Below are 14,130 nucleotides of genomic sequence, written 5' to 3'. Positions count from 1 at the left end.
CTGCAGGCCTCTTTATAAGTGGCTGGGTAAGTCAGTTCAACAGTTGGAGGAAGGTATGAATTACAACCTCCAGTAGAGAAATTCCTATTAGAGTGCTGTGGTGTTCAAGCATACTTACAAGTTGAGGGCAGCTTTACCTTATTGAAAACTTAAAAGAGATCAGATTACTCAAAGATAAAAATACAACAAAGAGACATGTTGTTACTTGTCTGAAAGCACATATTTCATCAGTTGTTAGCCAAATATGGCTACTACCTGATTTCAGTCTGTTCTGATTTCTTCTTGAAAGTTTATTTACTATCATAACACGTGTGCTCCTGTTCGAGCAAAACTGTTCTGGTATGTGACCACCTGGTACACTTGTCCCTTAGTGGACATGTCTACGTGCCATGTCACAGTATGTGAGTAGTGACTGTTTACGTAGCTCTGAACAGCTGTAACTGCATCAGTAAATACATGTTACAGTGGGTATTGGAGGTGAATATAGGCCCTATTCTGATAAACAGCATTTTGTTTATAGCTTGGTGATTTGAAATATAAAGGAGGAATATCATTTGGTATAATAAAGATGCCCAAAATGTCAGTGTGTGGATGAAAAGTTACTGGAATGAATTTATTGTCACCTATGTGATCACAGAGCTTTTTCTCCAAATGCACAGTATAAGATGGCTGGGAAACACCAAGTCCAATGAGGAAGACACTATTCTTTCCTACTGCCATTCCTAGGTGATTCATCAGGCTACATTAACGAGTGGAAACTGTCCCAGGAACTACTTCTTTACCCAAATAATTTACAAGCATAATTCTTGTCACCTTCCAACCTTCTTATGTGATAACATTTTGTAAAAAGCACCAAATGACAAGTGTAATGAACTGGAGCTGCAATAGACACATTAATCCATTTTCTGACTAAAACTTGTATAGATATTTCTTCACATTTTTACATGGAGAATTGCTCACTATTTTGGATGAACCTGGCAATTCCTGGTTTCCAATATAAAAAGAACTTTGATGTGTGAGATGAGGCATGCAAATTCTCTGATTAGCCTGATGATTAATGACAGTCTTGTAATAGAGTCTTGGCCCTCCTGTTACACAAATAACAGCTGAAACTGTCATCGTATGGATGTATAAGTCTTCGATACATCACCAGAGGCAGGTGGCACTAGAAGACTACATTTCTGTCACACATCTCCTGTAGATTACTAGGTGATGCTCTATGGTATATAAATTCAGAGAAGGTGCTCAGTGACAATGCTGATGTGTCTGGTCGCTTTGTTATCTGGTGAATTTTGAGTCCGGGGCTTAGCACTAAAACTAAAAGGGAACTGTGCTGCTGAACCATACCATATCAAATAGTGAAAACATCAGTCATGAAAGGATGTATAATTCACCTATGCAAAGTGTGTGCCTGTAACAACAACTATTTATTTTCAGTGTAAGTATTGTTAATAAGATGCATCCGTCATCCTTAACAGTTAAGAGCCTTGTGCGTGGAACAAAGTAACAAGACCAAAGCAGCTCATTTTTAGTATTGTTGTGTGTGCATATGAGGAGGGAGAATAAGATCAGCCACACCATTTTCCATTAGCTCTTTGTATTCAACTAGCCACCACTCTTGTACACTGCAAGCAAAACAATGCAAAATGATACCTTTTTTGCCTGGCTTGGTTGAAATGTAACCAATATTAATAATACTGATGAATCTATAGCTGTAATAGTGGCTTCTTTGAGAGCCACAAGTGCTGCAGAGGCCCTGCTGAAAGCCCCCCCTGGCACAACAGTGCCACCATAGGCCTGTGTACATACAAAGGTGCATATCTTGAGCAGACATTATTTTCAAATGTCTCATGACATAACTAATGGTTCACTGCAACAGGCTGTGTAATATATATATTCTATATGTCTGCTTGTGTCTGTATATGTGTGGATGGATATGTGTGTGTGTGCGATTGTATACCCGTCCTTTTTTCCCCCTAAGGTAAGTCTTTCCGCTCCCGGGATTGGAATGACTCCTTACCCTCTCCCTTAAAACCCACTTCCTTTCGTCTTTCCCTCTCCTTCCCTCTTTCCTGATGAGGCAACAGTTTGTTGCGAAAGCTTGAATTTTGTGTGTATGTATGTGTCTGTTTGTGTTTCTATCGACCTGCCAGCGCTTTTTTTTATATATATAATTAATCTGCCATGAGGCAGCAGTGGCCTATGTAAGGGTCATCTGCCACAGAAATAAACTATGTAATATAAAATATGTAATTCTAAGATGGCTTCTCATCTCTTTGTGGTGATTTACACCAATGCTGCATGAAAGAATCTCTTAACAATAAGTTAAAGACACTGTTGCTCTGATATTCTTCCTGTGATATTCGCACTCTCTCTATGAAACATATCTCTTGATCTATTTAACATTACTAGAAGTCACTTCAAGTCAGGAATAATGTCACTATCCCATTGGTAACCATTAACAAACTATATTTGATGTATCCAGAAGGTACAGTTAATTTTTAATTGTCAGACTGATATTTCTCTTGTAAAATCTTTAATTATTCCTGGCTATCATTAATATTTCTGTAGCACCCTTTCCCAAATCTGGCCCATGAACTAGTTATCTAAATGCTAACCTGTTCCATAACATTAGTTTTGTTTTTTAAGACTATACTTCATATCATGTTTGGATATTTGCTTGTTAAATAAAGTATCTGTTTATGGCACTGTAAATTGATAAACTGGTATACATGCAAAAATGTAGTTGATATTATGGAAAAAGAATTCGTTATTTCACTTGTTTCTCATCCCTCAACATTTTCTGTGAATTCCGTATACAGGTATTGTGCTGCTAACTTTAAACCTACATGAGTTAATACTGTGTGATCTTTAATATTATTATGTATGTAATGACTAAGGAGAGCTATACACAACATGATCTTTTTGTAGCCTGTCTGCTTGTTTGCGTCCACATTCTGGTAGAACCAGCAATGGGGATGAGAACCACAGCAGCAAGAGACCTCGTTTATCACCTTCACCTGCAGATCTCTCTGACCATGATTCACAGGGCAGGCTTCGACGACAGGTACGTGATCTAAACAAACAGTAGACTTTATTGTTGAGAGACTGCCTTCTTAATTCAGCCATAAATGACACTGATCTTTCAGTCATTTCACTTACAATGTGAGGAATCTAGGGGATTGCAAATGACATGAACAGAGTAAATCATTTCAGTCTAAATTAACATGATTTCAATTTTCATTAATTAGCATGTTACTCCTAGTAACTTCTGTCATTCATTACCAATTCAGAAGTAATGGAAGCTGTAGCTGGGTGGTACATGGGTTTTCCATATTCATATCTGAAAGATGGAAAAATACCTAAATAAAACACAAATAAACAACAAACAATGGAAAGCCCAAGACAGAATAACAATGATAAGGAAAGGCTAGATTGCTCTTCACCTCACAGAAGGGGCACTGAGTTGCAGACAGGCACAACAAGAAGGTGTACTAGAAACGTTCAAGCTTTTGAACAACGATATTGCTTAGAAGTAGAGCTCACACAAATTCACACAATAATTACTCCCTCACACATAGCTGCTGTCTTCAAGCACCAAGGCCTGATGGTGACTGGATATTACATGAGCAGCAATCTGCTGGGGTGGGTAGTGGGGTAAGGAGGACACATGCGACACATAGGGGAAGAATAGCAGGAAAAGGGTGGGCAAAGTTCTGAGGATGCTGGTGGGAGCATGCAGGATGTGGTGGGGACAGGACTGGGCTGCTAGTTGCAGCATCAGGGGAATGCACTGGGGGGTGGGGTGGGGGGGGGGGGGGCAACAAGGGGGGGTGGAAGAGAAGTAGAAAAATGCTTTTATTGTAGTGGGAGCTGGATCAGGGAAGGGGATAGGCAGATGGAGGGCAGGGACAAGTGAAAGTTGAAGCTGGGGGTTTATGGAAATGAAGGATATGTAGTAGGCAGAGTTCCCACCTGTTCAGTTCTGAAAAGCCGATGTCAGTGGGAAAAATCCAGATGGCATCAGTTGTGAAGCTGTCATTAAGTCAAACCACATCACTTTGGGTGGGATGATCAGCAACTGGATGGTACAGCCATTTCTTGATGACAGTTTGGCAGTGGCCATTCATGCAAACAGACAGCTCATCAGCAGTCATGCATACCTAGAATACAGCACAGTGGTTGCAGCTAAGTTTGTAGGTCGCATGGCTGCTTTCACAGGTAGCCCTGCCTTTGATGGGATGGGAGATGCTAGTGACAGGAGTGGAGTAAGTGGCTGTGAGCAGGATGTATGATACAGATCTTACTTGCATCTAAGTCTGTTGCAGGGAGAAGAGCCATGAGGCAAGGAGCTGGGTATAGTGGTGGAGTAGGGCAGACAATTCAGTATCCTTGTCTGGTTAATGAAATAGTTTACTATGGTATAGAACATACACAATTTTGTGCTTCTCATTTATAATGAGATTCTTATCCTGATTCTATCACATTTTGTACTGTTAAATCATGAAAATAAGAATCAGTCACAGTCATTACCATAAAATCTTACCTTTTCATTCATACAGACATCAAGTGATAGGGTCATATTTAAGAGGCAAAGATGTTATAACTCATAAATTGAAGACAGATAATTTATCTGAATCTCTTTTTCTTGTTCTCCTCTCCAAAACAAATAATAATTAATGATAATCATAAATAATTCTTTTCCTTTTTTCCTTTGATTTATTAGGAGAGGTTGGAGCAAATAGCAGATGAATTAAGAAGTTTGGCAGAGCGTTCAGAAGAACTTGTTGCTGCTGCACAGCAAGTGCGTGATACAGGATCAGAAGATCATGTTGCTTTGCGCTCACTGCAGCAACAACTAGAATTAGTACAGAACAGACAAACCCAGTTGTTAGCTGAGCAGGGGGAGCTCAGTGCACGGCATCAACACAACTCATTCAGGTATGTCAGATGTATTTTGCCCTATGCTGCACACATCAAATGCTAATCAGTTCCAATTAACCTCTATTGTGGGTGGTAATATTACCATACGAAATGAGGAAAAAATTTATTTTTGTTACATTTGAGACAGAAACAACAGTCTACAGGTTAAAACCCAAAGAATTTGTAATAATTATAACACAAAAAATGCATAATGCCTGCCATTGCAGACTACACTAATGACTAATTATCATTAGTACAAGACTCAACATTCATAAAATTGTTTGATGCTGTAATTAGATGGACTGTAAATGAAAATTAAGTAGACACTTTTATACCCTTACTGATACCACAATTCCTACAACTCTGCACTTAAAAATATCCCTAATTTTGTTGACTTGCAAACAAATTTGGTAGTACATTTTGAATACGTTCTCTTCATGATTACTCACGTATAATTTTCTGAGGTAATACACTACAAATCACTGAAGCAGTTATATTACAAAAACAAACAATAAAAATGTTGTGTAGCATACAAAGCCCAGCCACTTGTAGGGTCCTCTTTGAGTTTGTTAAAGTTCTTATTTTCAATTATAGTTTGTCTTTTCTGTCATTTGTAATTCATAATACATCACTTTATGATGATAGTGCCACTTTATGATGAATAGTGCCATATAGTATAGTCATGAGGGTTAACAAATTGGGCACGAGCGTAAGATAGAAAATAAGGAATTATGAAGATAACTTTTAAGTCAGTTAACCACATTTGCATAAGCCCCTGTTTGTACAATATTGAAATAATTACTTCTCTTTTTAAAAGTGTTACTAGGTAGAAACCTCCCTTCTAATCAAACAAGATGTCTTGAGCCATTTCAAGAATTTGCAGTACACAGCAAAATATTTTAGTAATAACATACATGTACTGAACTGGTGATACTTACTTGTTAGTGTAGCATTAAGAGGTAGGTAATAATGGCTTCTCTTTTGTAATGTGTTCCTTGGCATGTATCTGAAAGTTTACCCTAATTATGACACCTGGTTGTTACATGCTTATTACTACATGTTACTGTTCCTCAGTACATATTCTTCAATTCATTGTTAACACTTGACAAGATAAGTCTTGCAGTTTCCCATACATCACTCAGTATGCCTGAATCATAGGGATAAGACTTTTGTTTCATGCATATATTGCAACTGCACTACACATGCCCAAGACTGTTCACACTTTCAAAATATAATGAATAAGAAAGGTGATTGAGACCATCCATGAAAATCAAAATTTAAACATAGTTGCCAACATTTTCAACTAAACCTAAACCAGACACAATCAGTGGTCTGGGCATTCTGGTAATTCCAGTTTTGCACACATCAGTTTGACACCTTACATAGTCATCAAAATATTTTGGGCAAAAATAAAATATTAACTTGGCTGGACACCTGAAAATGTATCATCTATCAATGGAGCCAAGAAGAACTTAGAAACAAACTAAATAATACCTGTCACAGGTATATATAGATCATTAGTCAGTAATAAGTTTCTCTTAATCTTATATATGGCAAATAATTTATTTACTTTCTCTAAATTTGAAGGATTCCTAATTTATAATAGCTCATGCTATACTTCTGGTTATGACAGGTCTTTTAGATCAAGAAGTGGGAAAGGATCATCCTGTTTTGATTCTGAACGTCCTGACACTGATGACACCGATTCTCAGTTTTCCTTCAGCAATGTTAGTTCGCCATCACAAGTAAGACAATCTTCCACAAACTATTTGTTATTTTATTCATTCCTATAGCAACTATTCATAACATCTTGCACATAAACAAATTATTGATAAGCATATAATGCTCTTTATATTATTATTACTATCTCTTGCATAAAAATTAAACATTTTATGATTTTATTGACTGCAGTACAGTCGGCTGACCTGTGCTTGCCTTCAGCAGACAAAGTTCCACCACTACTGATAGACACATATCAAAGTGAAAACACTAATTCTAGCTTTCAAAATTATTCTTTACTTCTGCATCTACATACATACTCCCACAAGTCACCATCTATACTCCTATATAAAGACAAATTGTAGTTTAACGTTGTTACCAAAAGCTCAAGATGTTCTTTACAGATTTGCATCAGATTTTTATATGTTTCTTGAGTTTATATGTGATACTCTAATAAATCTTTCAGGTGGGCATAGGCTACAATTTTTAATACATATATACAAAGGGAAAAGGTTTCTTTACCAATTATCTCAGAAAGTTAATGACCTATTTACTTCAAATTTTTACATTATACTGCTATAAACATTCAATGAAAACAGTCAATTTTTGACAATATAATGTAATTGGATAGATAAAAATCTGCTCATCAAGTGGTGGCAGAAGGGTTGAAGGGAAAGGGAGAGTGACTGGAGAGATCTCGGAAAAGGGGTAGATTTGGAAAAAGTCACCCACCCGGCAGGTAAGGGGATACTTGACAGATGGGATGAGAAGGAAAGGCTGGTTGTTGGATGACAGTCCCCAACAATCAGTCTTTTCTTCTCACCCCATCTGGTAAGTCTCTCCTCACCAGCAGTTCTGAGTGACTTATCCTAAATTTAACCCTTTTTCCTAGACTTTGGTCTTTTCCTTCACCTGTTCTTCCTTTCCTTTCAACCCCTCTGCCAGAAGAAATAGCCACTGGCTCCGAAAGCTTGCCTAATTATAACCTCCTTTTACATGCGTGTTCTGCTGCCCCTTGGTGAGTAGATTTTATATCTATCTTATAAACATTCAGATAGACATTGGCTACATACTTTTTATATGTATGGTACATGAATGTGTATATAAAATCTGTTCTTGAAAATGAAGGCAAGTTGTAGTTTAATGTTATTAACAAATACCTTGAAAAGCTATTGAGCGATTTGCTTCAAATTTTTACGTAATATTCTAATAACCGTTCAGGTGGTCATATGTCAAATATAAGACAGTATGTGTGTGTGTGTGTGTGTGTGTGTGTGTGTGTGTGTGTTTCTTCAAATTTTTTACACAATACTCCTTTTTTTAACAAAAGATGGACTTAGATAACACTTTTTTTAAGTATATGTTATATTAATATGTATACTTTATATGTATAAAGGGGAAATAATGTTAGCAAAAATCTTGAAATGTTCTTGTCCAATTTATTTCAATTTCTACACAGTACTCTAATGCACACTTGAAAAGACATAGAACATATGTTTTTTATTATATGTACGTATGTCTACACTACTATAGAAGGACAAGGCATTGTTTAACATTGTTACCATAAATCTTGAAAAGTTCCTGATGGACTAACTCAAATTTTTACATGATACTTTGCTAAACATTCAGATGGGCAGGGGCCGCATATTTTTTAAAATATATATTCTATATAAATACATGAGTAACGTATAAGGAGGAAACACTGTTATCAAAAATCTCAAAAAGTTCTTTCCTATTTACTTCAAATTTTCACATGATACTCTACTAAAATTTGGATGGTTGTGGGCTATATATTTTTTAAAACATCTATGGTATGTAAATATACATCTATACAATACAATAGGCAAATGTTGTTGGCAAAAATCTCAAAAATTCTCCATCATTTTACTTCAAATCTTTCACAATACTTTAAGGAACATTCAAAGAGACATAAGCTATATATTTTTTAAACAACATTGTACAGGTTTTATGTTAAACTGACTGTGAGAAAAAAATGCTGTGCTGTGAAAATGCATGGTTTAATTTTATTTCTCATAGTCAGTTTACATATGGTGTCATGGTATTTAAACCATCTCCTTATGTATAATTTTAAACAAAATTTGCATGCACAACAATTCTAATGGTTTGGATGACTTAAAGTGTTGAAGTATGTATGTGAACTTCCACTTCTTTTCCGAGATGACTTGAGATCCTTGGCCGACCTTCCTTGTTGGTTAGGCTGCTGCTGCAAAAACTCTTTCACTTCTTCTCCAAGGTATGCTGCTAGGTACAGGAATTTCATAAGACTCTTTCTATGTATAAAAATAAGTAGACATACCAAGTTTCATTTGCTTCAATTAACGACGTATATTTTAACATCAGACATTTTACAAATTCCACACTTCACATAAATAAATACTGTTTTGTAAGCCTCTCATGTCTCCAAGCATCAGAAACAAAATAAGTTACATATGAGAGAAAGTTGGCTTAAAAACCATGTCCATTCTCAATATGAGAACAGAATACAAGTCTTCCCTTCACCAAGGCTAAGACAAAGGTTATTAATGGTTCTTTTTCAACTGTCCACATTACTGTAACAATGGTCAAAATGCAATTAGAACAGAGTAGCATAAACACTCCATGGTTCTTCTGTCCACTTCCACTAAACTTCCATGGATCGACCAACAAGTACTTGTCGGTGCAGTTTGACCACCACATCTAAATTCTGCTTGCAACTCATTTCCAACCTGTACACTCAAACATGTGATGCGCAGTAGGTAGGATACCACTCTCTCACACTCATATCTAAAATACCATGCGTTTGAGATGGTAGAAGGCTGAGTGGTTCTAGAATTTATGCAGAAAGTCAACTCTGTGGGATAATACAGAACAACACATTGTGTAGTGATTCGACACAGTGTGTTGTTCTGTGTTATCCCTCAGATTTGGCCGGCCGAAGTGGCCGAGTGGTTCTAGGCGCTACAGTCTGGAACCGCGCGACCGCTACGGTCGCAGATTCGAATCCTGCTCAGAGCCATTTGAACCAGTTGAACCTCAGAGTTGACTTTAACACAGAACAGGAAAGTTGACTTATGGTTTATCGAACAAAGAGAGAGGAAAGGAGGAGATGAGCAGAGAGTGCAGGAGGAGTAAATGACAGAGAGAGAGAGAGAGAGAGAGAGAGAGAGAGAGAGAGAGAGAGAGGGAGAGTGGGGGAGAGAAAGACAGGAGGAGAACAACAGGGAGATTACAACATACATCCAATTCCCAAACATATGTAGAATTTGCGAAGCATTGCTAGGTTCACTAGTACTGCATGTGGTGGAAGGTACTTTGTGCCACTATTAGTCATTCCCTTTCCTGTTCCACTTGCAAATGGAGTGGGGGGAAAATGACTGTTGATATGCCTTCATAGAAGCTCTAATTTCTCTTATCTTGGTTTCATGGTTGTTATATGAAATTTATGTTGGTGACAGTAGAGTTATTCTGCTGTGAGCTGCAAGTGCTGATTCTCTAAATATTCTTGATAGTGGTCACAAAAACAGTGTTGTCTTCCCTCCAGCGTGTCACATTTGAGTTCGCGAAGCATCTCCGTAATACTCACACATTGATCCAACCTACCATTAACAAATCTATCAGCACACCTCTGAATTGCTTCAGTGTTTTTCTGTAATCCAACCTGGTTGGATCCCAAACACTTGTGCAGTATTCAAGAATGGGCCACACCAGTATTCTTCATGTGATATCCTTTATAGATGAGCTGCACTTTCCTAAAATTCTCCCAATAAACCAAAGCCAACCATTCACTTTCCCTACAACTGACCTAACATACTTGTTCCATTAAATATCACTTTGCAATGTCATGCCTACATATTTCAACAATATTACTGTGTCAAGCAGTGCACCCCTAATCCTGTTTTTGAATATTACAGGTTTGTTTTTCCTACTCACCTCCATTAACTTACATTTTTGTACGTTTAGAGCAAGCTGCCATTTATCACACCAAATAGAAATTCTCCCTAAGTCATCCTGAATACCCTTACAGTCACTCAGTGATGGGACTTTCAATGTACTATGTCATCAGCTAACAGTCGTCAATTGCCAACCCTCTATCTGTCAGATCATTTATGTATATAGAGAACAAGAGCAGTCCTGTCGCACTTCACTGGGGCGCTTTTGATAATACCTTTTCTCTGATGAACCCTCAAGGACAAAATACTCTGTTCTATTACTTACAAAGTCTTTGAGCCACTGATGTATTCGGGAACCCATTCCATATGCTAGGAACTTCTGTAGCAGTCTGCAATGGGGGCACCATGTCAACCACCTTTCAGAAACCCAGGGCTATGGAACCTGTCTGTTGCCCTTCACCTGTGGTACGCAGGGTATCACATGAGAAAAGGGCAAACTGGGGTTTGCCCAAGTCATGCCTTTCTAAATCTGTGCTGATTTATAGACAGAAGCTTTTCTGTCTCAGGGAGGAAAGAGGGATAGGTTGAAAAAGGTTAGAAAGTACTGGCAGGTCACTGGAATCCCAGTATGAGAGAGATCTGCTTGTTGTGGGGAAGCAAAGGGGAAGCAAATGTTTTATAGTTTTATCAAGTGATTTTTCCTTTTGATACACTATGTAATGAGTAATACTGTAATGTTATGCTGTACACTGCCAGTAAACTTTATATGGTTTTGTAAGCAATAAATCTGTAAAGTATATAGTTTTCTTCTTTCAGAATGCGTGAACCTCATTTTACTTGCAAATATTATTCTAATCATAATTTTTGTAGTGAAGGTTCTCTGGTGCACAAAATCACTGACTACAGGTTGACAATAGCAACAAAACTTATACATCTACCCTCCCCCTGCCCTTTTTCACGTTTGTTAAGTTTTCTAATAGAGCTTGTTAGATTGTTATATGTTTCATATCTTAGCATTAATTGATGGCCATTTATCCTCCATCTGTGGCATTTCATTTTTCTCATTCCAAAATTTACCTACATAAGGGCTTTGGAGTGCATCTTTTCCATAGAACTTTATTCTTATTTATGAAATTTCTAATAATTCATACAAAATTTACAGTGTTGTTCCTGGAAGGCCAGTGTTGTTCCTGGAAGGCTGAGGTCACTTTGTAATTTGCTTTTGTACGAGGGTTATTCCAAAAGTAAGGTCCGATTGATTGCCAAATTGAAACCACAGTGAACATCAGAAATGTTTTACTTGTAACAATTAGCTACACCTTTCAGCTACTTCTCTACGTAGTCGCCGTTCTGACTTAGACTTTTGTCATAGCGTTGTACCAACTTTTCAATAGCCTCATCATAGAAGGCAGCCGCCAGTGCTTTCCGCCAATTCTCCACGCTGGCCTACACCTCGTTGTCTGTGTCAAAATGTTGTCTTCAAAGACAGCGGTTCATGTGACCAGAGATGAAACTCAGGGGGAGACAATTGCGGACTGTATTGTGGGTAATCTAACATTTCCATTTGAAAACGATGCAGGAGCATCTTCATTGCCCCTGCAGAATGCAGCTGAGAATTGTCGTGAAGACGAAACAGCACGACAGTTATGTAATGTTGGCTGCATAGCTTCAGGCGAAATTTCTCACCAGGCCCTCGTACTTGGCGGCAGACACTATTTTCTAGACATCTTTACACACTCACTGCGAGCTCAGAAATGAGAAGAGCGACGTGATGCTAACTGGGGTTATACTAGAGACACTACCCAACACATCTGTGCAAAGCTTTATCGGATTTTCATAGTCGTTTCCATTTCGCGACCGATCGGACCTTACTTTTGGAATAACCCTCGTACATGGTGCAGCAATTTACTACCAACTTTTATATTTATGTTGTCATAATTTTCCTGCCAAGTTACCTAATGCTTTTCAACCTCATACATTATTGTTATTGACTGAATCTTTTAGTATTTGGTTTGCACTTGCACCTACTTAGTGCTAACTGAACTGAAGTAAAAAGGATATTGTAGCACGAAGAATGTGATATCTAGACATGACCCAGACTAATTGTTCAGCATTACTAAGAAAGATGTTCCATTATTAAATAATCAGTTTCACACATTTAAGGCTGTGCATTTTAGCCATTTCCATCCATTGCTATTACCTTGTGTTCAGTTTTAAGTGTTCTGTTCGTAAAATGGTTTATAGGAGGTGAGTGACTCCAGAGACTCATCCGTTCGTGAAATTGAAGGAACAGGAGGAACAGAAATTAAAACAGAAAAGAATCCATGTAAGATTTCCAAGCAGGTAAGTCCATCTGAACTTCATTGTCCACCTTTTTTGTGGCATGAAGGTTTATTCATACAGAATGAATAATGACAATTAAAGATTTATTGCTGTGTGTGAGCATGTTATGCTTATGTATTACACTGTTGACCCAGTTTTTCTCTGAGCAACTGTTTATCACACTCACTATGGACTGAAGTGTTGTAAGTAAATAGTTTTTGCTTATTATGTACCTTTCCTTGCCCATTCATCAACTCTGTAAGAAAGAGCATCATTATTACAGAGGTCATATATTAAGGCACAGAGTAATTTTAATGGCAAGTTGTTGTTGCTACAGGAAGGAAGTGCAGTCTTTTTTTACTTCTGCCACTATTGTTAGCTCTAGATACAAGAAATGCAAGAGAAATGAATCTCCCATCTCTAATTTTTGTTTATGCACTGATGGCTGTTTTCCACATATTCTTTCTTTTGCGCATTTATAACTGCTGCCAGTCACTATCGATGATGATATCAAAATACTAGGAGTTCAAATATTTTAAAGAATAATAATTTTACTATAGCAGTCAATTATAAACTAAACATTGTCTTTTCTTTTTTCTTGCCGTTATCATTCAGTGGATCCATAAACCATATCCATGCAAATAATTTAAAGAGCTTCTTCATGGAGGGAGAGTCTTAAACAGAACCATTCCCAAAATAGTTAACAACAAGCTATTTGTATTATGATAGTTATATTCACACTTGTGCATTTCTTTTTGACTCAATTACTTGTTAGTTCTATCATTTTTTACTCCCCAGTTTTCTATGTGAGTTCAAGGAGGGGTCTACAGTTCTGAAAACTGTAAATTAGTTTTCAGCAGCTGTATATTTTTGCTGGACCCTCTCAGGGTTTCTTCTGTTAGTAGTAGCTTAAGTACGAATTTTTGCACCATGTCATCTGTCTTTTTTGCATATACATATAGTGTGAACATCATTCATGATTTGGATTTTTTCTCAATAAATTCTTGTTAATTGTATCCATTTCATATTCCTTGCTTTCTTCTTTTTGTAAACAACTGTGTTCTGAGTTTATTAAATGAACCCACTGCTTCAAGTTGTGACTGTGAGTAAACTGAAACACTTGCATACTTACATCGTATGTGGTTAAACCCAAAAGTGATGAGCAACAGATACCAAGTTTTTCATTCTCTTGCACCTTGTGGTTAAAACACATTGAGATTTATCATTCATTTTGTGTCTCAGTTAAGACATGTATTCCTGAATTCCAGTTTTTCAT

General features: G+C 37.3%; 1 protein-coding gene across 1 annotated transcript in view; it reads left to right on the top strand.

Annotated features, from left to right (window-relative positions):
- The window catches only part of LOC126484545 (NGFI-A-binding protein homolog), a 427,936-nt gene that overhangs the window by 393,909 nt on the left and 19,897 nt on the right, over positions 1–14,130 (top strand). The window contains exons 8-11 of the mRNA XM_050108131.1: positions 2,932–3,067; positions 4,727–4,941; positions 6,557–6,668; positions 12,777–12,875. Coding sequence (XP_049964088.1) covers positions 2,932–3,067; positions 4,727–4,941; positions 6,557–6,668; positions 12,777–12,875 — 562 coding nt within the window. The remainder of the gene's footprint in view (positions 1–2,931; positions 3,068–4,726; positions 4,942–6,556; positions 6,669–12,776; positions 12,876–14,130) is intronic.

Source organism: Schistocerca serialis, chromosome 1, assembly GCF_023864345.2.
Source record: "Schistocerca serialis cubense isolate TAMUIC-IGC-003099 chromosome 1, iqSchSeri2.2, whole genome shotgun sequence".
NCBI classification, from domain to species: domain Eukaryota; kingdom Metazoa; phylum Arthropoda; class Insecta; order Orthoptera; family Acrididae; genus Schistocerca; species Schistocerca serialis.
This window is presented reverse-complemented; position numbering and strand designations above follow the sequence as displayed.